This window comes from Nelumbo lutea, chromosome 6, assembly GCF_056320005.1.
Source record: "Nelumbo lutea isolate HS-2025 chromosome 6, American lotus-T2T, whole genome shotgun sequence".
Classification (NCBI taxonomy): Eukaryota; Viridiplantae; Streptophyta; class Magnoliopsida; order Proteales; family Nelumbonaceae; genus Nelumbo; species Nelumbo lutea.
This window is the reverse complement of record NC_142689.1, coordinates 33,025,927-33,050,897: the sequence shown is the minus strand read 5'-3', so window position 1 is coordinate 33,050,897 and position 24,971 is coordinate 33,025,927. Positions and strand designations below refer to the sequence as shown.

Sequence of the window (24,971 nt, the reverse complement as noted above, 5' to 3'; positions counted from 1 at the left end):
CTCTCTTTCTCGACTTGTACTCTCTTTCCCCTTTTCTGGTTTCATTTTGAAAATTTGAAGAAAAGAAATGGGTAAAATAGTCGTTTTTGTCTTTCCATTAACAAAAGGTTTCGGATAAACGTCAGAAAACTTAGGAATAATCTAGGACAATATTGTCAATTAGCTAAATCATAAGGAAAGAAATGGGTAAATTTTAACTATTTTATTTTTAATTTGGTATTATAGAAAAATACAGAGAGTGGGGGGTGGGGGATAACCTTGTCCCCACCAATGAGGATATGAATAGGTCCGATAGGAATTTTCACAGGAACGGAAACGGGGCCCACCCCATTGCCATTCCTAGTTGGAACAATTCTTTTGTTGAGAGAAGATAATTTATCAATGCTAGGGAGAATGCAAACAAAGGTCGAGTAGTTTTGATACCATTTGATAAGAATTAATTTGTGTATTGAAAATGACTTCAATCATGGAATTCAAGAGGCATTCACACTCAATTTTTTTTTTTTTAATATAAAAAATGGTGGATTTCGGTCTCAATTTTGTATTTATACCTATCACAATTATTAACTCATTTGGCAAGAGCACAAAATTATTATTACAAAACAACTTTGCATTTTTATGAATCACACATACGAATTTGTATTGAACATTTCTGTATTTGTAGCTTTGTACCTTGCAGTTAATAGTCATGGACTGGTTTCGGGTAGACCCGGATCTTCCATCCACAAGTCACAAGACTCACAACCTAATTGAGAAGTTGAACCTGAGGGGCTGAAACCCTCCTCAAGGCATTTTCCCTCTCGCCCGTTTGTGGCAGGGGTTGAAGCCATCTCTCTCCGTCATACTGAGCGTGGCCACATTTAACTCCTTTTGATGATCAGAGACTCTCATGGCGCCACCGCCATGGCCACTGCCACTGCCACTGCCACTGCCACCGAAACCTCCTTCTTTTAACGTCTAAAAACAAATCTGCAGGGTTCTTTCTCCATTTCTGTCATCTATGGATTTGAGAAGAATCGCTACTTCCATAGAGCCCAAACACACACCTCTGGTCTTATCCTTCATCCGTTGCTCGTCTCGCGCCACCTCTACCTCTCAACAGCAATATCCTCAACAACAACAACCGCCACCGCCGCCGCCGCCACCATACGATCGGAGTATTCTAAATAAGGTAGCTTCAATCCTTTCAAACAAGTCTCTCGATACCTCCAAATGTAGAGGAGTCCTCTGTCATTTGTCACCACATCATTTCGATCGTCTCTTCTTTGACATGCGAGACTCTGTGAACCCTAAGACTGCTCTGAATTTCTTCACATTTGCATCTCAATCACTCGGTTTCCGTTTCACGGTCAGATCTTATTGCCTTCTAATTAGTCTGCTTGTTGGATCGAATACCATTGTGCCCGCTCGGTTGCTTTTGATCCGTTTAATAGATGGAAATGTGCCTGTTATATTTGACAATCAAAATGACAGGCATCTTGAGATTGCCCGGGCAATTGCTGGTTCGAGTTCGACAACTTCGGTGTTTGATTTGTTAGTTCATGTATACTGCACGCAATTTAAGAATTTGGGATTGGGGATTGCGTTTGATGTGTTTCAGTTGCTGACGGGTCACGGTCAGTTTCCATCTTTGAAGACATGTAATTTCCTGTTGGGTTCGCTTGTGAAGGCGAATGAACTCGAGAGTAGTTATGAGGTTTTTAGGATAATGTATAAAGGTCTCTCATTTGATGTTTACTCATTTGGAATTGCAATTAATGCATTCTGCAAGGCTGGGAAAATTGAAGAAGCTACCAGGTTGTTTTTGAAAATGGAGGAGTCGGGAATATCTCCCAATGTAGTTATCTATAATACAGTTATTGACGGGTTCTTGAAGAAAGGAAATTTAGAGGAGGCTTTTAGCTTCAAGGAGAAAATGGTTAACAGTGGTCTGAGCCCTAGCCTTAAAACTTACGGTATTTTCATAAATGGTCTGATGAAATCTGAGAGGTTTGAGGATGTAAGCTGCATTTTAAGGGAAATGTCAGGGAAGGGAATTTCTCCAAATGAAGTTATTTATAACACAATAATTGATGGGTACTGCAAAGTAGGGAATTTTGAGGAAGCTTCAAAAATAAGGGTCGTGATGGTGTCCAAGGGGATCTATCCAAATTCAGTAACTTACAATTCACTTATTAAAGGTTTATGTAAGGTTGGTAAGATGGAACAAGCTGAGAGAACTTTGGAGGAGATGTTATCTGGAGGGGTTTCCATAAATCCTTTTGCCTTTAATTCAGTTATCCACTGGCTATGCATGGAATCTAGGTTGGATTCTGCGCTTTGTCTCTTTAGGGAGATGGTGCTGAGGAATTTAAGACCCAATGATGGGATTCTGACAAAGCTGGTCAGTGAGCTTTGTAAAGGGGGGAAGCATTCTGAGGCAATCAATGTTTGGTTTAAGCTATTGGAGAAAGGGCTTGGAGCCAATACAGTAACCTCAAATGCTTTGATTCATGGGCTCTGTCAGTGTGGTAATATGCAAGAGGCAGTTAGACTTCTGAAAGAGATGCTTGAGAGAGGACTGACACTGGATAGGATCACATACAACACACTCATCTCGGGGTGTTGCAAGGAGGGGAAGTTGGAAGAAGGGTTTAAGCTAAAGGAAGATATGGTTAAGCAAGGATTTAAACCAGATATCATCACATATGGTGCACTGTTACAAGGGCTATGTCATACAGGCAAAATAAATGAAGCTATTGGTCTTTGGGATGAGTGCAAAAGAGATGGCTTGGTGCCTGATCTTTCAATGTACAGCATCATGATAGATGGATTTTGCAAATCTAAGAGAGTTGAAGAAGGGCAAAGTCTCTTCAATGAGTTGGTTAACCAAAAGTTGGAGCTGAATTCTGTTGTATATAATACCTTAATTGGAGGATACTGTAGAAACAAAAATATATTGGAGGCCATTAAGGTTTGCAATGAAATGAGGAATAAGGGTATCAAACCAACTGTTAGGACATACTACTCATTAATACATGGGATGTGCGAAGTTGGCCAGGTTGAGGAAGCTAAGGACCTTCTTGATGAGATGAGAAAAGAAGGCTTGACACCGGAAGTTTTCTGTTACACTTCGCTGATTGATGGGTATTGTAAGTTAGGAAAGATGGACAGAGCTAGTAGCATTTTGCTGGAAATGACTGCATACAGAATAGCTCCAAATAAGTTTACTTACACTGTTATGATTAATGGATATGCTAAGATGGGTGACATGCAACAAGCAGCCAAGATTCTAGGGACAATGGTGGAGAATGGTGTTGTTCCAGATATTGTGACATATAACATATTGACATACGGATTCATCAAAGGAGGGAAAATAGAAGAGGCTTTCAGAATATGCGATCAGATGATGCAAAGAGGCATTACATTGGATGAGATTACGTATACCACATTGGTTCATGGTCTGTGTAGTTCAGGCTTTTCAAGAGAAGCTACTCTAATATCAGAAGGTATTATCAAGCGGGGTCTGCTTCCAGAGAATGCTAAGCCAATTCAGTCCATTAATGAGCCTTCCAAACTTGAGTAACAATCTCCGAGTAAAATCTTGACCTGCTAGTGGAATACAAGGATTTGCTAGATTTGGAATTTCAGATCTATGTTAACAGTCTCAGTGGGTTCTCAGGCAGCAGCAGAGGTTGATTTCTAAAGCTAAAGATGAACTTCTGCAAAATAACACCTTGCAAGGAAGCCCCATTTTTTAAGTGGCATTTTCTTGTACTCAGTCTGCATCAAATATTTGGTTGCACTACTGAGTAAAAAGGTATTTATTACATTTCTGTATTCTATATTCCATAGACTAGATCTTATGTCGTGTACTTTGCCTTGTTCTTTTTGCAGGCAAGTTGTTTCTTGACCTTGCATGGGTTCTGGCTACAGAAGTATCCTGTTTATGACTAGATCTTTGCTTCTATGAGGTACTTTTTATTGTTTTTTGTCTCGCAAAGTCTCTGCTTATTTTAATATTTGTTTAGTATCTCCTTGTCATTCTTGTATAAGAGTGTTGTCCCAGAGGAAGTGAGGTTTATATCCTATCCTAGGCCTGATGCATATCTCTCTCTTTCTGTGCCTTTTTCTTGCTTTTATCTTGGAACTGTAGGCTTTGTATTTGATTTTACTCAAATAGTCAAATGCATATACATCCTCAGTACAGCCTATATGAGGCACAATATATATTTGATAAGACTCCATTTGGGAAGAGTGCAAATACAAAAATGTATGGTGCAAATACAAATATGTCTAGCTGATAAAAATGCAAAGTTGGTTTAGTTTTGCAATGATAATTTCATACTCTTGCTAAACAATTTTTAGTTGTGATGGATGGAAACACGAATTCCAAGACTTGATATACCTTTTTTACAGTAACCAACTTTTCAGTGGAAAAAAAGTTTGCATCCATTTTTTGGATGTAGACTTTGCTCTCATTTTGAGCGCAAACATGTTTTGGAATTCATGATTGCTATCATTTTCAATATTCAAATGCATTCTTATCAAACACCTACAAAACTGAACCAGAGTGCATTAATGAATCAAACCGACATTTGCACTCTTCCCAAACAGAACCTAAGAAACTGATACTGCATACACACTTATAGGCCTGTAGGGGATACATACTTTTCAATCAGTGTTTATATAGGATACTTTTATAAAACCATACTATAAACTTGTAGATATTAGAAGTCTAATTAAATTATAATCATTAAGAAATAATGATACATAGCTTGGAAAGCTAAATATAAAACTTAAGTCTCAGTGTATTAAATAGGATACTTGTACCTGTATCAATGTGCTGGTGGAGGTGATTAGGTTGGGAGGGGTGACAATGGATACCATTGTGGGTCTTTCATCTTCCCCTACCTGTGTTTGTTCAGAAGATGAGGGACCTGGTGCAAGTAGGAATTTGAATGCCAGTTCTCAGGGAGCAGAGGGGGAATCAAATGAAAAGGAAGAAGTGAATGGGATTGGAGTGCCATGACTTTCTCTTGATGACAAGGTATTGCAATGGTTGGTCGAAGGGTTCAGGGAAGGGTCTAGATTAGTTCTTGTTTATAGAAGGGAGGGAACTATGAGGTTGGAAGGAGAGGAAGGGAAAGAGGAAGAGAAAATGAAGACTACAAGTGATGAGGAGGATAGTTTGGGGGAGGTGCAGGTAAAGAATGGTCTTTATAAGGAAGCATAATTTTCAATGTGCCAATGCGAGGCTAGGCGACAAGGCCTAGTTGCCTAGGCGATGGATTTTTTCAAGTAAAAATGTGTATCCTAGGGTAGTTCCCTCGATTCCATAATCATATTTCCTTAATAAATTGTCCATAATTTTCATGAGAAAAGTATAAACTTCATGTTGAAGTATAGAAAATCAACATATTCCAACATATTCATGAGAAAAAAAGAAAAAAGAAAATAAATTTTAAAAAATATAAGGGCTGAACCCCTATTTCTGTTATAGGAAAAGAAGAAAAGAAAAGGTGGAAGAAGAAAATTGGTATATAGTATAGACACACAAAATTAGTAAAGAAAAAGAAGTAAATGTGTTGGTTAGACAACATTTTAAGTTCTTTCTTATTGGTTCAGGTTTTGAAGTCTTTCAGGGTTCAATACAACATTTAGCAATGTTTGTGTTGATTAAACCCTAATAAATAAGAAAATAATAAAAAGAAATTAGTATATAAACACACGAAATGAATATTTTAGTTTAGAAATGCCTATTTTAAAATTATAACCTCAAAAAATTAAGAATATAAAAGTTTTGTCTCACACACAATAGAAAACTGCTTGGCGATTAGGCGAGGCGAGCCTCCAAGGGCGCCTTGTCGCCTAGGTGTCACCTTGACAACTATGTAAGGAAGCGGAGGAAAAGGAAGGAAGCAAAGAGATTGAAGTAAACAAAACAAGGGGTCTACTAGAGAAGAAAATACAGAACAACACCTTTAGAGGATGGTTCAGAAATGGAAAAGGTTGAGGATGATGAGGTCGTGCTAGATGAGACTCATGTAGTTGGAAGAAATGCCGATTTGGCAATGGTTATTGGTAAAGAGATGAGGTAAAGGGTATCTGGCAAGGAGATCCCCTATCACCTTTTTTATTTTATTTTTTGATGAATGCCTATCACCTTTTTTATTCACCTTTGTTGCCAAGGTCTTTAGCAGATTGATTTCAAAAGCTGATGAGATGGGCATAATTAGGGGATGGAGAATAGGAAGAGAGGAAGTGGTGGTCACCCACTTATAGTTTGCAAATGATATTATCATTTTTTGTGAAGCTGAGGGAGATCAATGTGCTAGAGACCAAAGACTTTTAGTGAGGCTTTTTGAGAAGGTGACAAGCTTAAAGGTAAATCTGAGCAGAAGTGTGGTAGCAGGGGTCAACATGGGTCAAGAGGAGATAGATATGTGGGCTAGAGAACTAAGGTGTGGCTCAAGCGACTGGCCTTTGAAGTATTTAGGACTCCCTCTTGGTGCTAAGTGTTAACCCTAGATCTTTGAGTTTTTGGGATCTAGAAGTGGAAAGATTTGACAAGAAGCTCTCTACCTGGAAGAGAAACTACATTTCATTAGGGGGTAGGATAACTCTCATTAAATTTTAGTAAACCTCCTGGTTTATTTTCTCTCAGTGTTTGAAATGCCTCAGCCCATTGTCAAAAGATTTGAGAAGATCATGGGATTTTTTGTGGGACTTAAGGGAGGAGAAGAGGGATCATCTCATTAGATGGGATATTGTGTGTAGAGGGAAGAAGAAAGGTGGCTTGGGTTTGGGTAGGATTAAGGATAAAAATAGGGCATTATTAGGCAAATGGTTGTGGAGATTCCTATGGGAGACAAATAGACTTTGGGCAAAAGTGGTGACTGGCATTCATGGGCTCTTTGAGAACGGGTGGGATGCTGGGGTCTCTAGCAGGGCTTCTAGAGCTGCACCATGGAAAGCAATCTACAAGATCCTTTCACTTTTCCTTAATAACATCAGGTATGATCTCAACTTGGGAAATAAAGTAAGATTTTGGGAAGATCTCTGGGTGGGTGAAAATCCCTTGAAGATTACATTTCCTTCTCTATTTGCTTTATCATCTCTCAAGGGTAAACCTATTGCTGACTTCCTATTCCCTTCTCCTTCACTTTCGGGGTTTGGGTGGAATTTGGGTTTCTGGAGAAATGTCAAAGATTCAGAATTGATTCATGTCTCCAACCTCCTTTTGCTGGAAGGGGTGTTCCTCGACGGCACTAGAGTAGACACTTGGGTGTGAACTGGTAATCCCTCAGGGGCTTTTAGTGTCTCCCCCTTTTTAGAAGCCTTGGCTGCCCCTCTCTCCCTCTCAGCTTCTTTCCCAGTTAACGAAGTTTGGTTTTGTTTTGTTCCCCCAAAAGTGAGTGCTTTTTGCTGGGAAGCTTGCCATGGTGCAGCACTTGCAATTCGATGCAAAGGAAAAGACCTAGATGGTGAATCTGCCCTTCATCTTTTTATTTCTTGCCCATTTGCAGATTATATTTGGGATAGAATTTTTGCTCTTTTTTGGATGCATGTGGATTACTCCAAGGAGTTTGGTAAGGTGAAGCACAAAAATGGATGGAATATCAAAACAAAAACTTAGTGTGGCTGGCTTCATCCACTGAATCGGTGCTCTAGAAAGAGGCTCGTAGGGAGGGAGATGAGAAGGTTGAAGAAGAAGAGCTGCGTGGCAAGAAAGGGTTGGAGGATTCAAACAAGAAAAGCACTTTCACTAAAATGGAAAAACAAATGCTGGAGAAACAAAAGGGTAGCATTCAGGGGGTGGGATTTTCGTGTGTGGAAGTAGTGAACAGTCTGGAGGGTGGCAGGTCCTTTGCACAGGTTGTAACCGGCGCCAATCTGACTTGTTTGAACAAGGAAAAGGGGTTGGTCCAAGGAAGAACCGAACCGAGACCTGTTAAAACCAAACCGAGCCTGGGGTTGGACGTGCGTGACCTTCTTAAAAGTCACGTGAGCTCGCGGGTGTTTAAGAATGGGCCAAAGCAAAACCCATGTGGACTGCTAGTGGTATTTTTAAAGGCCCAAACAAGTCAGTGGGCCCGACCCAGCTTGTTAAAAAGGCGCGTGAGCCTTTAATGAAACACATGACTGGGGTTTTGACTAAGATAGACAATGGTTATGGTCTATCATCGTCCCCAGTCGCTAGGCAAAAGGGGGAATGCGCGCAGCGCCAGAAACCAGAAAAGAAGCGGACTTTACAGTGGGTCTCCTGACGAAGTCTGAAGGAGCTTAGCCCCTTGCGAGGCTTCTCAGAGAGGCCGAAGCCAAGTTTCACTAGGGGAAGAACTGAAGAGAAGAAAGAGAAGATTGAAGGATGGGTGCAGTGCAGTGAAGGCGGTAATGAATCGGAGGACCTTTCTGTTGATGGTCTAGTGTGGGAAGTGTAAACGATGAAGGCAGCTGTGCTGGAGGTGACATGGAAGGGTGGAATATTGTAAGATTATTTCAGGGTGAAGACTGCAATCGGCTTATCTCATTCCCAAGACCACAGAGTGTGCAAGGTTTATCAGAAGGGGAAAACCGGGAGAACCGGAAGCAGAGTAGGAATACGCCATCTAGGGGTGACCCAGGGGTAGAGTGGAAAGATCACCAGGTTGACCAAAGGACAGAAGTACTTCCCAACCAACTAAGGTTTACCAACCTCCGGAACAAGAGAGGGAGGCCGGGAGCAGTCCTTTTCTAGCTTGTCCATCAGTCCCAGGTAACCTTGTGATTTCTGTTTGTGCTACTAATGTGTCTCTTGTGTCTTTGGTTCTAGATTCCGTTCCTGTACCATGTCTTGTAGCCCATGAATATGCAGCCGAGCTAGTAGGCGAGCTCTCTGAGGAGGGGGAGAGGGGAAGGAAGGAATGTGGGAAGGTGCGGGAAGAAAGGTATAGGAGTGGAAAAGTGTGGGAAATCATTGAAAGAGTGTTTAAGGAAGTGGAAGGGAAGCTGATCTAGAGGAGGGAAGGGGAGGAAGGAAGAGAGGAGGGGTTAGTGGAGAGGAAGAAAGGAATGAGGGTAGAGATGGAGAGGATTACGGGGAGAAAGCATGGAAGGAGGGAGGTAACATTAAAGGGAGGAAGGTTGGAGAGGAAAGAACTGAGGTGGGACTAGAGGAGAGGAAGGAAAGACAGGTGGACAGAGATGAAGGGGATTCTGTAGGAAGGGTAGGGGTGGTGGAATCGGTGAGAGAAGACACGATAGCAGAATTTGTAGGGAAGTTGGGCTGTAGGCTGGAAGATTTGAACGAGTTGAAAGAAAGTTTGCAGAAGAGGAAGATGCAAATCATAACAAAGAAGAGGAGGTTGAGTGGAGTAGAGAGATTAAAGAGAGATGTAGAAGGAGATAAGAAGCTCGAGGTAAAAGGAGATAGAAGGAAAGGGGTAAGTAGTGGGTAGGTGGCAAGGGGTTTTTAAAAAGAAGCGGAATGAAGATTCTTAGTTGGAATGTGAGGGGGATTGGGAGTGCGAAGAAGAGAGCAACAATAAAAGAGGTAATAAGACGGTATGTCCTAGACATTGTGCTGTTGCAAGAGTCTAAGAGAATGGAGTTTAATGACAAGTGGGCAAGGAGCGTATGGAAAGCCAGGGGGATTAGCTGGGTGGCGGCTCCATCGTGGGGTGCTTCCGGGGGGATTGTAACAATGTGGAAGAGGGATGTGGTTGAAGGTCTGGAGGAGTTGATCAGAAAGTACTCGGTTTCCATGAAGTTTAAGCAGCAGGAGGATGATTATATGTGGGTGCTCACAAATGTTTACAGACCGAATGACTACAGAGAGAGAAAGGAGCTATGGGAGGAACTGGCTGATGTTAGAGGGTTGTGGGATGGGCCTTGGTGCATGGGTGGGGATTTCAATGTGATTAGATTCTCGGAGGAGTCCAATAAGGTTAACCAGAGGGTGACAAAAAGCATGAGGAAGTTTAACAGTTTTGTGGATGCCTTTGAGCTTAAAGAGATTCCCCTAGCACATAAGGCATTTACATGGTCAAATCTCCAATCTAGACCCATTTGCTCTAAGCTGGATAGATTCCTGTTCTCTTTGGATTGGGAAGAACATTGGGGAACCTTGGCTTCTAGAGCTCTCCCAAGGGTGACCTCGGATCACTGGCCCATAGTGTTATGTAAGGAGGAAAGAAGGTGTGGAGGTCCTACCCCCTTTAGATTTGAAAATATGTGGTTACTTCATCCAGGGTTTCCTAACAAAGTGAGGGAGTGGTGGCATGAGTGTGGCCCGCTGGTGGAGTGGGAGGGGATGAGATTCCATAAGAAACTACAATTCTTGAAAGCAAGAATCAAGGAGTGGAATTTGATGGAGTTCGGGAGGATAGAAGAAAGAAAGGGAGACTTGATGAAGAAGATTGAAAGCCTTGACTTTAAAGAGGAAAAGGGAGAATTTGGAGAGGAAGACAATGACCTCAGGAGAGAATTGAGAAGACAGTTAGAGGATTGCTTGCACAAGGAGGAAATTAGCTGGAGGCAAAAATCTCGGTGTAAATGGTTGCAAGAGGGAGATAGAAACACTAGGTATTTCTACTCTCTAGCAAATGGCAGGAGAAGGAAGAACTTTATCTCCAAATTGGAAGTGGATAGAGTTGAGTTAGTACAACAAGAGGAGATTGCCAGGGCCTGTGTGGAGCACTTCAAATCTATTCTAAGAAGGCCTATGAGTAGAAGGGTGTGGGTAGAAGGTTTGGATTGGCTAGATGTAGGGGTGGAGAACAGGAGAAGGATGGAAAGAAGCTTTAATCTAGAAGAGATCAAGGAGGCTGTGTTTTCTATGGATAGAACAAAAGCTCCAGGGCCGGATGGGTTTACAATGGCTTTTTATCAAGATTGTTGGGATATCTTGAAAGATGATCTCTTGCGGGTGTTTAAGGAGAGGAATTGTCAATCCGGGTGTGAACTCTACATTTATAGCCTTAATTCCAAAAAAGAAAGATGCATCCCACCCGAAGGATTTTAGGCCAATAAGCTTGGTTAATAGCTTGTATAAGATCATTGCAAAAGTGTTGTCTTTGAGGCTGAAGAAGGTACTGCCAGATATCATTGCACACTATCAAGGAGCTTTTGTGAGTGGAAGACAAATTACAGATCAGATTTTAATTGCTAAAGAGAGTGTGGAGAACTTTAAGAGGGATAAGAAGAAGGGAGTGGTTTGTAAGCTGGACTTGGAAAAGGTTTATGACTTGGTGGACTGGGAGTTCTTGAGGAAAGTCTTAACTAAATTCGGGTTTGGGGCTAGATGGTGTAAGTGGATCATGGGTTGTGTCCGGAATTGTCATTATTCAGTGCTAGTGAATGGGACAGTGGTAGATTTCTTTGCAACCAGTAGGGGTATAAGACAAGGAGACCCCCTTTCTCCTTTCTTGTTCATTTTAATTGCGGAGGTTTTGGGGAAACTGATTCACAGAGTAGATTCTAGGGGGCTCGTTAGAGGCTGGAGGGTTGGGAGGGTGGGATCCCCCCTCACTCACTTATAGTTTGTTGATGACACGATTCTGTTTTGTGAAGGCGGTGATGTAAGGTTTATCAGAAACTTAAAGTCGGTGATACAACTGTTTGAGCAAATGTCCAATTTGAAGGTTAACCTTGGGAAAAGCTGTGTAGTGGGGGTGAATTTGGAGGAGGGAGAGATCAGGGAGAGTGCTGAAGTGCTGGGGTGTGAAGTTTCGGGGTGGCCTTTGAACTACTTAGGATTACTATTAGGTGATAATCCCAAGAGAGAGAGTTTTTGGAACCCGGTGATGGAAAGGTTTGAAAAAAGATTGGTATCCTGGAAAAAGAACTACCTCTCTTTTGGTGGGAGATTTATACTAATTAAGGCCACGCTTGCTAACTTACCCATCTTTTTTATGTCGGTGTTTAAAATCCCAGTGAAGATCGCTAACAAATTAGAGAAGATAATGAGAGATTTCTTGTGGGAGCCTGGAGAGAAGAGGGATCATAGAGTTAGCTGGGAAATAGTGTGTAGGAGTAAGTTGTGTGGTGGTTTGGGGCTTGGGAGTATTAGGAGAAGGAATATGACTCTGTTGGGGAAGTGGTTGTGGAGGTTTCCTATGGAGAAGGAGAAGCTATGGGCTAGAATAGTGGAAAGTATACATGGGCTGGAGCACAATAGATGGGACGTTGGAATCAGAGCTAGGATCACAAGCAATTCTCCTTGGAAAGCCATTCATGACCTGCTACCAGTTTTCTTCCCTAATATCATGTATGACTTGAATTCCGGTAACTCCATAAAATTTTGGGAACAAACCTGGGTGGGGAGCGCCCCTCTAAAGGATCAGTTTCCGTCTTTGTATGCTCTTTTTGATTTGAAAAATGAGCCGATCTCGTCTTTCACCACCCCGTCCTCTTCCACTTCTGGGATTGGGTGGAACTTGGGTCTAAGAAGGGATTTGAGGGACTCAGACTTCGACTGTATTTCGAGCCTTCTTGCACTTCTTGATAACATTGTTTTAGACCCCACTAGGGCGGATTCTAGAATTTGGACACCTACCCCCAATGGCATTTTCTCTTGTGCTTCGTTCTTCAAAGTCTTAAGTCAGTCCACCAGTCCTACCTTGTCCCCTTTCCCTGTTGGTGAGGTTTGTTGCAGAGCTATACCTCCTAGGGTTGGTAGTTTTTGTTGGGAAGCCTATCTGGAAAGAATCAACACTGGTGATCTACTCCAAAAGAAGAGACCCAATATTTGCTTGTCACCTCAGTGGTGTGTTCTGTGTAAAGCAGATGGGGAGACTGGTTTTCACCTAATGGTGTCTTGCCACTTCGCGAGGTCATTGTGGGATTGGGCTTTCTCCTTATATGGATGCAACTGGAATCCCCCTTCAGACATGCAGGGCCTTTTCTCCCCTTCCTTTTTCAGGTGGCAGTTAAAAAGGGAAAGGACAATGTGGAGAGGACTAAGGGCTGCAGTATGTTGGACACTGTGGGAAGAAAGAAACTCCACTGATAAAAAAAGGCTGGGGTTATTCTTCTTATGTGGAGAGGATTTTGCTAGGAATGCTTTCTTGGAAGTGGAAGCTGATTTTGGTGGGCTATCAAAGGCCAATAAGGATATAGTAAGTTCCAGTGTTGGAGCTTGAAAGGGTGAATAAACGGAGATAAAAAGATTGGTGGAGGGGAAGGCTTTGTGAAAATAACATTTGAAAAGTTTGAAAAAAAGAAATGAGAGGAGAAGAAGAAGAGGGAAGAATATTTAGAAAAAATAAAGGGGTGGGATGAGGAAGGAGGAGTGAGAGGAAGGGTTGGACGAGCTCAAGTAATTTGGGGGAGGGGGAGGAAGATGAGGATTCTTAGCTGGAATGTGAGAGGGTTGAGGGATGGAAGGATGAGGGAGAATGGGAAATAGTAAGGAACTTGTTTTGAAGCTTTAAACCAGAGGTGGTTTAACACATTTGTTAAACTTTGATATGTAATTGAAAAATGAAATATGGGGGAAGAGGGAGGAGAGTGGGTGGAGCTTAAAGCTTTGGGTCTGTTAGGGGGAGCTGTAATTATATGGAATTCTGGGGTCTTCAAAAAGGCTGGGAAGGATGTTGCAATGTTCTCAGTCTCAGTTTGCTTACAAGAAGTAAATGGGGGTTGAAGATGGGGTTTAACAAATGTGTACGGGCCAAATGAGGAGGGGGAGAGGGAGAAGATGTGGGAGGAATTAGGAGGGATGGGACAAAAGTGGGATGGGCCTTGGTGTGTAGGTGGGGACTTCAACATGGTAAGGAGAAAGAATGAAATGAAGGGGGGAAGGGAGAGAAGAATTTCTGTAGGTATGAGGAGGTTTGAAGAATTTATAACCAATAATGAGCTGATTGAACCACCATTGGTTGGAGGGAGGTTTACATGGTCGAATGGCCAAATTCCAACCATTCTCAGAAGATTGGGCAGGTTATGTGGGAGAAGTGGTTCAGGAACCATTAGGAATCCATGTAGTTTCAATTCCTTTTCAGTGTAATTCTGTTAGCAGATGGTTTGTCATCTAGACAACAAGTATTTTGAGATGTACTGCATTTTTTCAATTTAATGAATTTCCTTTTTATTCTTCAAAAAAAAATGATAAAAAGTTTGGTGAGGGTCATCCTAACGCAGTTAAAAGATTTAGGCTTAAAAAATTCAACAGATTTGTGCCAGTTTTGAAGGTGCTTGTAAGATTGAAAGGGGGCCTATTTGGGTGTTTGGGATGGAAGTGGAGAGGTTTTGCTAGTTTGGGTTTGATTTGTCGTTGTTTGTTTGTTCTGTTTGTGGTGATTTCTTATCACTGTTTGTAGTCCTCTCTTCTTTCTTAATAAAATTTTTCTTTATTTATCTTAAAAAAACTTGTAATCAAGCACTATTGGGAAATGGGTTTGGAGGTTTGGATGGGAAAGAGAGGGTTTATGGAGGGGGGTTATTTAATTTGGGTAAGGAAAAGGAAGATTAAGGGGGCATAGGTCGAGTTGGGCCGCGAAAAAGAAAGTCTCAAAATTTAATATTTTGAATTTAAGGGTGGGCCCACTTTCGAGCCAGTGAAAGGCCAAACCCATATCAATATGAAGAAAAGGATGTCACTGGGTCCAGTTTTATTAGATCCTAGTGGAGGTTTTTTTTGGGCCAAAATTTGGGCCCATTAAATAAGTTGGAGAAGGATGTGTCATCAGGGTCGCGTGATAGTGGTCATGTGATGCATGATCCATCTTTGACTAGGGACTGAAATAATCGTCCATCATGATCCCAACTTGAGTCTGGCTAGCAATTGAAGGTATCTTCTTGTCTATCATTGACAGATTGTCTTTCCAATGGTTTCCAAAGCCTAGGGCTGCCACTGTTGCTTCCTCTAGAAAGGAGGATGATCGGCCGAATGGCCCGAATCCCAGGTATGTAAGGATTAAGGAACAGATCAGAGGATGATGATGATGACGATGACAATGGATGGGTGGACTATGACCAATTGGAGGATGAGTATAGTGGTTTTGATTTTGAAGCCAATTCATTAGAAGAGAGTTTGGAATAGGAAAACGGTTGTAGTGAATTTGGAGGAGGATTTGTGTGCTGACATCTTGTTTGTTGGAGAGATGAAATGCAATCAATAGCGCCTCATCTTTGATTTTTTTTATCAATGGCCTCATCTTTGATTCTTTTTTATCAATGGCCTCATATTTGATTCCAATGGCAAATGGTGTTGGTTGTCTCCAGGCGGAGTTTGTTGAGGGTGTTGGGGATTGAAACCAAATTCTATTTAAGGGGAAACCAAAACCATATTCTAATATTAGATAGGGTGTCCGTAAGAGTTTGGTGGAGGCTAACTTGAAGTCAAGTAGTGGGATAATGAGAGAGGATAAGCCACAGAACAATGGGAGTAAACAGATTGTTGGTGCTACTGGTATAAATAGCAAGCTCCAATCTATTGCACAGGAAAGTTGTCTGGCCACGCGTAAGACAGTTGAGCCCCCCTAATTTCTCAATCTAGGTAACCTTGTGAATTTTGGTTTTGTGACTAACCCTTGCTCTTGCTCTTTGACTGATGCCTCCTCTCCAGGTTCCCAGGAGACTTTCACACTGCAAGTTGAAAACAGGGTTGTGAGTGAGGAGGAAGTAGTTGTGGAGGAGGAGAAAGGGAGGAAAATCTGGAAACTGATAGAGAGCTTTTTTGGAGGAAACGAAGAGAAAAGAATTAGAGGATGAGGCAAAGTCAAGGGAGAGATTAGTAGAAAATATTGTTGGTGCTATTAATGGGGAATGCTCTGGGGATCCTAGGGTGGAGGGTGGTGTTATAGAGAAGGAAAAATCAATTGCAGAATTTGTTGATAAATTGATATGCAAGTTAAAAGAGCCAAGTAACTTAAACACCTTGTGAGGAAAAAGAAGGAAGTGGGTGGGGGAAGGAAAGGGGGTTTGAGAGAGGTTGAAAGACTGAAAAAAGATGTAGAAGGGGATAAAGAATGCAGTGGCAGAAAAGGAAGGGTTAAGGGCGACAAGTAGGGAGGATTACGATCAAGGGCCTTAAAATTGGGTGAAGATGAATTGGTGGGCAAATTTACATCTCAATAAAATTTAGACAAGTTACAGATGGCTTTGAATGGGTGTTGATAAATGTATATGGTTCCAATGGATATAGGGAAAGAAATGAATTCTAGGAGGAATTGGAGGACATTAGAGGGTTCTGGGGTGGGCTGTGGTGTCTTGGGGGGTGCTTCTAATGCTGCTAGATTCACTGAAGAGACTACTAGTCCGAGACAGAGAATAAGCACAAGTATGATGAAGTTCAGTCAATTTATTGAAGGATGTGAGCTTAAAGAGTTGCAGTTGGCCTACAGTAAATTTACTTGGCTAATTTGCAGTCCAATTCGATTTGTTGTAAACTAGATAGATTCCTTTTCACATTGGATTGGAAGGAGCTTTGGGGCAACCTAGTTTCTAGAGCCCTACCTAGGATCACATCCGACCATTGGCCTATTTCTCGTTTTTAAGGAAGATTTGGGTGGAAGAGATCTGCACAATTCAGGTTTGAGAATATGTGGCTATGTGCAATTGGATTTACAGAAAAAGGTTAAGGAATGGTGGGAGGAAAGCAAAATTAAGGAGCTCAAAGTCAAAATTAAGGATTGGAACGTCCATTGGTTCAGGATACTTAAGGAGAGGAAGCAAGATCTAATTAGTAGGAATTGAGGATCTAGATGCAAAAGAAAATTCAGGCACGTTTGAAGAAAGGGATAGAGAAGAAATGTGGTTTTTAAGGAGACAACTGGAAGATCTTTTTCTGAAATAAGAAATTAGTTGGAGACAAAAATCAAGGAATAAAGGGTCCTGTACCCATGACTTCTAGTTGCTTCCTAACTTATGAGTTTATGCCAAGGCTGTCAGTGTCCTTTTGCATGAATGACTTGTATGTACACATGTAAATCAAGGGTGATAGTAGATCTCTCTCTCTCTCTCTCTTGTGTGTCAAAACATCATTGGTTCATGTTATCTTTCTTTTTCTACTACTTTAATAGGACGAACTTGGTTCAATCAAGCTTAAAATGGACACTTAGGTAACATTTGGAATATAAGTAGAAGTTATCAAGGTTTTGAGGAAGGTTGAGTTGGAATTAAACACTAGAGGAAGTTCCAGCTTCTTGGTTGAAGTTCTAACTCCAACTAAAATCCAATGTTACACCTAATGGGTTTGATGCTGACTCAACATCTACAGAAGCTAGTTCCATTTCTCAATATGCTTCCACTAATATGAAAAGAAACCATGTTTTGCAGGCTGTAGGATGGACAACCATCGTACATCTGGTTTAGCTTCTGCTACTGCTGCCACCATGCCACTACTACTGCCTTTATTTTGAGCAAGGTAATTTTTTTCCTTTGATGATTAAACTTTGAATTATGCTTCTCTTTATTTATTTATTTATTTACTTTTGCACACTGAAATAGTTCTTTTCAGTCCAGGGATGGGGGATCTGATCGGCATCTCAACAAAGATGGCAAAGTTATATCTGCTGTATTGATTCATATTGTGACCTCAAAAATTGCAAACATGTGGAAGAGGCAACTATTATATGATGAGGAAGAAGATCACTTCTTTTTACTCATTTAAGCCTAAGATTGGAAGAAAAGTGTGTTGCAGTGTATATCTCGACCAAACTGCAAGGTATTTGATTAAAGCAAGAAATGTATGTGTTCCAATAATGATTGGTGGTTGATCTGGCTATCCAAATTGTAATTCCACAAGTTGCTACATTATTCTCTTTGTTTTCATTTCTTTGCATTTTGGGAAAGGCAAAGATTTTAAGATGTAGAAGGAAGATCTTAGTTTACCATGCAGTGTAATGCCCTGCTGTTGGGAAGTGTATAATGAAAAAAATGTCATTCTTTTACTGCCTTAACCGGAATGGGATAAACAACTCTTGGGGTAGCAGCAGGGCACATGTTTACGGTTTACCAGTGGGCTGTCTGATTGCATGGAAAACAAGGGAAAACGATTGATTTTCTCAGGAAATGAAATCCAGTACGAAAAATTGAACCTTCCTAATTTTCATTTTCATGGTGTTTGACTTTACTGTAAATGTAAATCTAAGTACTTGAGAAATATCTGGGTGTTGTGAGGTTTGAATTAGGGATGCAACCCTTTTTGGAAAGTTAATTTATGGGCATGAGGAAGATTATTTTTCTTTATCTAAGCTCATTCTGGAAAGTGGAAACATTAATTTTTTTTCCATGGCCACTTTATATGCAACCACACCATAAAAATAGTATTGTCTGTGGAAGTAGTCCCTTTTTTATTTTTTTTCATTTCAGAGCATTCAAATGGAGCCGTGATGGACTAGGTAGTAAAAGTAAACTTTTTCTGGCCTTGTATACACACTATCTCCGAGTCTCAATCTCTACTGAATCAAAACAACTTTTTATGTCATGAAAAAAAAACTTAAAAAAGAGTTACAAATGGTATGTATAAACCCAAATTCAATTTTTTTATTAACTCTATCCATTTATAAATAGGATCAAATAAAATCCGTCCCAATCTTATCATACTTGATATCAAAGTCCAAAATATTGTAATGCATGTAGATGTATATTGTATGATACTTATTAATTTTTTAGTCCATCTACACACTGAATACAAGGAAATAGGAAATAATGACACGTGGCAGTTTTAAATAACATTAATATGTAAGTATTAGTAGTAGTATAATTAGCCATCGACTGAAATTAATATAATGGAAGGGTATCGATGAGCCCTTATACTAATAAATAAATTTTTAAATATCCAACATACTGATACTTTCAATCATGGCTGATATCCATATAAAATTAAGGACAAACTACATAGTAATGCTCAAGTCCCTCAACTTTTATTTGCAACTGAGAGATACCCTGTATATTTAGGTTTCAACACTCTGCTCCCATTTTTAGCATTCTATATTTCTATCAGTTTAACTTTTATGAGATCATTTTGCATTTTTGCCTTTTCTTTATTGTGTCTCTTGGGCGGTTGGGCCTAATAAGTTTCGAACTTTTTTTTCTCTACATTTATTCTGAACTTTGAGAGAGAGAGAGAGAGATATGATAAAAAATGATGAAAGAGAAGATAGGAAAAGAAATAAAAGCCTTTTTGAGCTGGAGGAGAGGGCAAAATGGAGTCTCGATCTGCTCCTCACACTGCTTCTAGCCACACATTGGGAACATCTCCCATACTTTATGTTGTTATTCATAAGGAGATGTTCTCAATACACAGTGGAATAGAGCTGTGAGGTTGGTGCCAACTCTACGAGGAGCAAATGATTTGGCAAAATGGTCTTAAAAAATGAAAATAGCAAAATAAATAGAAGATAAGAAAGGTTTAAAACATGGGTAAAATGATTACATGAAAGTTCAAAGATGATAAAATGCTTAAAGGAACAATGTCAAAAGTACAAGATTTTCTATGACAAAAAGAAAGTTTTGGGACCTAAGTGACACTAACTCAAAAGTTTAGGGTTATTTTCAGTATTTTTGGCCCTAATGATAATTTATATTTATTAGTATTGATTTAAATGATGTATATTTATTTAAGAGCCTTTTTTTCCTTGTATGTACTATCAAATTAATTTTTAATCCATTTTATTAATGATATATAATATTCTGATCATTCTTAATTTATTGCATTAACTCTTTTGAATATCCTAATCAAATTACAATCCGATATAATAAGATTCAGATCCAAATACTGATATTGGCATTTTGATCATAATATATCCGGTTCAATCCGATTCGTTTGCAACCCTTCTGTTGTTGGGGGACTATAACCAGATTTATTACTCTTCAAATCTGGCGCTTGATCCATTAGGATTTCGGAGTCCAAAATGGCATGAGCTCCGAAATCTCAAAATAACAAAATTGCCCTCGTAATCTCGACCACAATTCCACAAAGAATCTTTCGAACAGGAACCGGCGAGCGGACCACAAATCATCTGCTTGTCAAATTGAAATTGCAGTAGCGTGCGGTTCACGCATCATAAACGACAAAAACAGAAGCAGCGCGTGCATCGCACGTAAGTTCTATTCCCATCATCTTGCTTTCTCTCCGGACCTTGGCCTGAAAAAGAATTCTCAGACACGCGAAGCCGTCGCCGGCGAGGGAGACGGAACCTAGCACCCTCGAGGTGTCTCTCTCTGTTCGTAATTTCCTGGAGGGTTGTTCCTTTTCCCCGCTGTAGTGGAATTAGACCTTACATTCGTTTGATTGCGGGAACAAGATTTCTTGGGTATGATTCTGTTCGGGTTTCCGCGGATTGGCTATCAGAAGCTCCTAATTTGATGTTTGACCTATCAGTTTCAGAGCAGAAAATACAGTTTATCCGGGTGCAGGGTCTGTGAGTTGTGGATTTCAAACAACCCCCCAAACCCTATTGGGTTTGCGGATAAGATTGTGCGGAAGCCAAGGTACAATTTTAGTCTCTAGTTGTTTGTTTATTTATTCATTCTGTTTCAGATTTCAATTCAATTATGTCGCAGTTGAGTGTGACAAAGTCAACAACCACTCTGTACCTTTCAGTTAGTATCTTTTAAGGAGATAAAATTAGCTTTACTTTGAGAACAAAATATAAGGTGAAAGGAGCCTGATAACTGAATGTAATCAGTGGCCTTAGTTTTGAACTTGTTTATTCGAATATGGTTGTTTGTGGAGTCATGTGGTCTGCAATCTCGTATGTACAGTTCCTATTTGTCTACTCTGTGTTATGAGACCCTCCTTATGTATGATTGTATGTCATTTAATTTTGGTCTTGTTATATCCTGCATATATTATTTGTTATGCCATTTTCAAAACTATGGATGTTCACTGTGTTTCACTACTTATTTTTTCCATACTTTTTTTTTGGCATAGGACAGAGGGTTCTATTGATTCAAAGGTTGAGGTTTCTACATGGAAATAGACCTTGAAGTAAATGCAGATGAACATGAAATGGAAGACTCTAGATCTAATGGATTTGGAAATACAATGAGTGAAGGAGAGACACAAAGAGAGGATGAATTGGCGTTGAATTTTCCATCTGTTGATCATGCTTTTGCTGAAGAGGAAGAAAATTTTGAGCCTTGTAAGGGAATGGAATTTGATTCTCATGAGGAAGCATATCTGTTTTATGAAGAATATGCTAGGTCATTAGGATTCACAATCAAGAAGAAGAATACCCGGCGTTCAACTCTGACAGGGAAGTTCATTGATGCACATTTTGCATGCTTTAGACAAGGAAGCTATCGTCAAAAGGGTGAAGCTGTTAACCCACGACCTTCTCATAGGACAGATTGCAAAGCAAGCATGCATGTGAAAAGAAGACAGGATGGAAAGTGGGTTGTGCATAATTTTGTAAAAGAGCATAATCATGAGCTTTTGCCTGCTCGAGCATTTTTCTTCCGACGGCGCAGGAGCATGAGTCTAATTAGCAAGAAAATTTTAGATATTTTACACATTGCCCAGATACAAACAAGTAATGTATGTGCTATGATGTCCTCCAATCAACACAGTGGATATCAAAGTGTTGATTGTCCAGAGGACATTAGGAATCAAATGGATAAAGAAGGGCGTTTGGCTATAGAATCAGAGGATGCACGAGCTATGCTTGATCATTTTATGCATATGCAAGAGGAGAATCCTAACTTCTTCTATGTAATTGATTTGAATGATGAACAGCGTTTGAGAAATGTTTTCTGGGTTGATGTTAAAGGAAGGAATGATTATTTCAGTTTTGCTGATGTGGTTTATTTTGACACTACATATCTTGCAAAGAAATATAAGGTTCCTTTTGTTCCTCTTGTTGGCTTGAATCATCATTTTCAGCCAATATTGTTTGGATGTGCTTTACTTGCGGATAAGGCTAGACCAACGTTTATTTGGTTAATGCGTACATGGCTCAAAGTAATGGGTGGTGTTTCTCCAAAAGTCATAATTACTAACCAAGAAAAAGCTGTGAAGGCAGCTGTTGCAGAGGTCTTCCCAAATATACACCATCAATTTTGTTTGTGGCATATATTAAGGAGTGTTACTGAGAAGCTTGGTCATGTAATTGAAAGAAATAAAAACTTTATCGAAGAGTTTAATAATTGTGTTTTCAGGTCATGGACAGAGGGCGAGTTTGAAAATCAATGGTTGAAAATGATTGAAAAGTTTGAAATTCGAGAGGATGATTGGATTATAACATTGTATGAAGACCGGAAACATTGGGTGCCAGCTTATATAAAAGATACTTCTCTCGTCGGGATGTCAAGCACCCATCAATCTGAGAATATAAGCTCTTTCTTTGACAAGTATGTATACAAAAATACCCCATTGAAAGAATTTTTAGTGCAGTACAAAGTTATTCAACAAGACAGTCATGATGAGGAATCTAAAGCAGATTTTGATACATGGCATGGGGTACCTACTTTAAAAACTCATTCACCTTATGAAAAGCAAATGTCAACAATCTATACACATGAAATATTCAGAAAGTTTCAAGTTGAAGTTTCGGGAATAGTTGCATGCCATCCTAGAAAGGAGAACGAAGATGGGACCAAGATAATATATACAGTCCTCGACTATGAGGCACAAAAGGAATACATAGTGGCCTGGGATGAAACAAAGTCAGAGGTGTCTTGTTTGTGTCATTTGTTTGAATATAAAGGCTTTCTTTGCAGGCATGCAATGATTGTTCTCCAATTTTCAGCTGTGACTGAAATCCCATCTCAGTATATATTGAAACGGTGGACAAAAGATGCAAGGAGCAGGCATGCCATCGGACAGAGATCTGAGGAAGTAGACTCCAGGGCAAAACGCTGCAATGATTTGTGTCAGCGGGCCATTAATTTGGGGATTGAGGCTTCAATATCTCAAGAGAGTTACAATATTGCAGTTCAAGCACTTGAGGAAGCTATAAGAAAATCTACAAAGGTAAGTAACTCTATAAAGTATACCACAAAGCCCAGCGCATCAGCAGCTCATGGTGGTTTTGGCACTGACGAGACCATGCAAAGGCCGGTATGTTCAACTAATTATTATGATCATTGTGGAGTTGCACAAAATTGTAGTTTTCCTGATAATATGTTTTTCAAATATAATATAGTAATCATTGGTTCTTACACTGTGTTTCCACGCATGTAGGAGCATTTAAGTTCAATGATGCCAGCTTGTGATGACCAGTATGACATACAACAGAGATTTTGAGGGTTGGTACCACATGCTATAACTATGATATAATTATTAAGAAATTTTGTTTTCTGTCCATATGCAATACTTCTTATATATTAATCTCCATTTTTGTTTTTGGGATTTCACTTGTTACAGGGATGATTAAATGCAATTCTATTAACACTTAAAAGTTACTATGGAAATCAACAGAGCATGCAGGATGATAAAATATGGGGTTGAGATATTTACCCAATTTGGTTTTTGATTAAACATTAGATAGATACAAACTTTGGCAAGGCGGAAAATTTGTAGAGGTGTTAAAATTGTATGGTTAACAGTTTTTCCTTGATTAGCTGCTTGCTCTTTGTATGATTTAAATTTGCCAACTATCTTTCATGACGTAATCAACTAATTATGCCAACTAAATTGTAGCAGGAAGCCCTCCATTTTGTACTTAGCCATATAGGCTATTGCACTCACAAAAAATGATGTCAAAGTATTGTGATAATGATTTGAAATTTTAATCATACCTCCTCTTGTCATTTGTTTAACATTGCTGTCATTAGAGCAACTGAACAACTGATATTAATTGATTGAATTTATGAGAGAGAACAATTGGTTGATATTTAGAAGGATTTTTCATTTTGTTTTGGTCTTCTTGGATTAGTGAAACAGTAGTACCAAATTTTTGTTTTCCAATTCCAAGGGTTTCAGATAAAAAGAATTTGGGTGCCACATCTTGCTACTTAATGCTAGCATCCCTGTCATTCATTCAAAAGGTTGCTGGCTATGTGGTTACTAACAATCCTATTAGTGAACAATCATCCATTGAATAGATCGGTAGTGAATGATGTGTTGTCACTGCTGTTGTGGCTTAGATGGGCCTAAGAAGAGCTTGAAGTGTTTACCTAAGCACAATAAACTCTAACCATGTGCCTAAGAAATATTTTAGGAGGTTATGTTATGCTGATCAGAAGGGTCTGGTTTCTATACCTATACTGAGGTGGCAACCAGTAATGTTTTATGTGTTTCATTAATCACCTTTTCATGTGGCAACTTTTGGAACAGTAGTTGAATTTCATAAAGTCATAGTGAGCATTAGGTAGGGCAACCTCATTGAAGTGTCATGACTGCATGTTTGCACTAAATATGTGAATTTACTTTGACTCCTGAACATGAGCGGCATCTCTCCATTCACTTATTTGTTGCTTGGTGTCATTGGTGGTATCCATTTTGGCTAGAGGTCCTGTAATACTAACTTGTGATTTCTGTAAGGCAGTTATGAACATGAATAGGGGCCATTACTTGGTGTAATGGTAAAATCTCAGGCTGGCAAATATGAGAATGCAGGTTCAAGTCTAAGAGCGGCCACTTGCAAAAAATGCCAAAGGTTAGGACCGTATCCAGTCTACCCCTCCCAAAACCCCAGATAGCTGGGATTAACATTGGGTAATAACTTTGTTATTTACAAACATGAAGTGCTTTTTATGAAATGCATGCTTCCATTTGATGTTGGTTATTCTTACACAATTTACTCGTGTAGTCTGTACTCAGTACCAAGCTGTATTACTTTACGTTTTATTAATAGCCATATTCAGCTATTTTTCTATGCATTTTTTATTTTCTATTTTGTTAGCTGTCATGGTATTTAACTTGTTTCATATTATACTTATAAATGCCATGGTACTTTTTGAGCCTTTTGAATTTGCAAGAGAATAGGCTGTGTAGTAACTTGTCTAGGAAGAGCCCTAAAACCTCTGACCTCACTAGCAAACCTTCTTGTCCAGAGCATAGTTTTCAAGGCGCCAAGGCGAGGCTAGGTGACTGGGGGCGCCTTGTCACCTAGTCACCT

General features: G+C 39.9%; 2 protein-coding genes across 7 annotated transcripts; both read left to right on the top strand.

Annotated features, from left to right (window-relative positions):
- Nucleotides 1-711: 711 nt before the first annotated feature.
- Nucleotides 712-17,864, top strand: LOC148848423 (uncharacterized). 2 transcript variants are annotated; one of them, XM_088952567.1, is made up of 4 exons: nucleotides 712-3,799; nucleotides 3,877-3,953; nucleotides 17,242-17,329; nucleotides 17,423-17,864. In XM_088952567.1, exon 1 carries the CDS (start codon nucleotides 1,001-1,003, stop codon nucleotides 3,563-3,565), a length of 2,565 nt encoding a protein of 854 aa, XP_088808693.1. In that variant the 5' UTR covers nucleotides 712-1,000; the 3' UTR covers nucleotides 3,566-3,799; nucleotides 3,877-3,953; nucleotides 17,242-17,329; nucleotides 17,423-17,864. The 2 variants fall into 2 exon arrangements, with proteins under 2 accessions (XP_088808693.1, XP_088808694.1); XM_088952568.1 differs by having other exon boundaries at nucleotides 760-3,799; nucleotides 17,428-17,864.
- A 2,050-nt stretch (nucleotides 17,865-19,914) lies between these two features.
- LOC148848422 (protein FAR-RED IMPAIRED RESPONSE 1-like) lies at nucleotides 19,915-24,743 on the top strand. Of its 5 annotated transcripts, none has more exons than XM_088952274.1 (4): nucleotides 19,915-20,400; nucleotides 20,848-22,969; nucleotides 23,093-23,157; nucleotides 23,276-23,646. In XM_088952274.1, exons 2-3 carry the CDS (start codon nucleotides 20,882-20,884, stop codon nucleotides 23,153-23,155), a joined length of 2,151 nt encoding a protein of 716 aa, XP_088808400.1. In that variant the 5' UTR covers nucleotides 19,915-20,400; nucleotides 20,848-20,881; the 3' UTR covers nucleotides 23,156-23,157; nucleotides 23,276-23,646. The 5 variants fall into 5 exon arrangements, with proteins under 5 accessions (XP_088808400.1, XP_088808403.1, XP_088808399.1 ...); XM_088952277.1 differs by lacking the exon at nucleotides 23,276-23,646 and adding an exon at nucleotides 24,399-24,743 and having other exon boundaries at nucleotides 19,949-20,400; XM_088952276.1 differs by having other exon boundaries at nucleotides 19,970-20,400; nucleotides 20,843-22,969.
- Nucleotides 24,744-24,971: the final 228 nt, after the last annotated feature.

Coding starts and splice junctions, on each gene's coding strand:
- LOC148848422 (XM_088952277.1), top strand. CDS start 20,882: ATGGAAATAGACCTTGAAGTAAATGCAGATGAACATGAAATGGAAGAC. Junction 22,970..23,092: donor ACGAGACCATGCAAAGGCCG/GTATGTTCAACT, acceptor CCACGCATGTAG/GAGCATTTAAGTTCAATGAT.
- LOC148848423 (XM_088952567.1), top strand. CDS start 1,001: ATGGATTTGAGAAGAATCGCTACTTCCATAGAGCCCAAACACACACCT.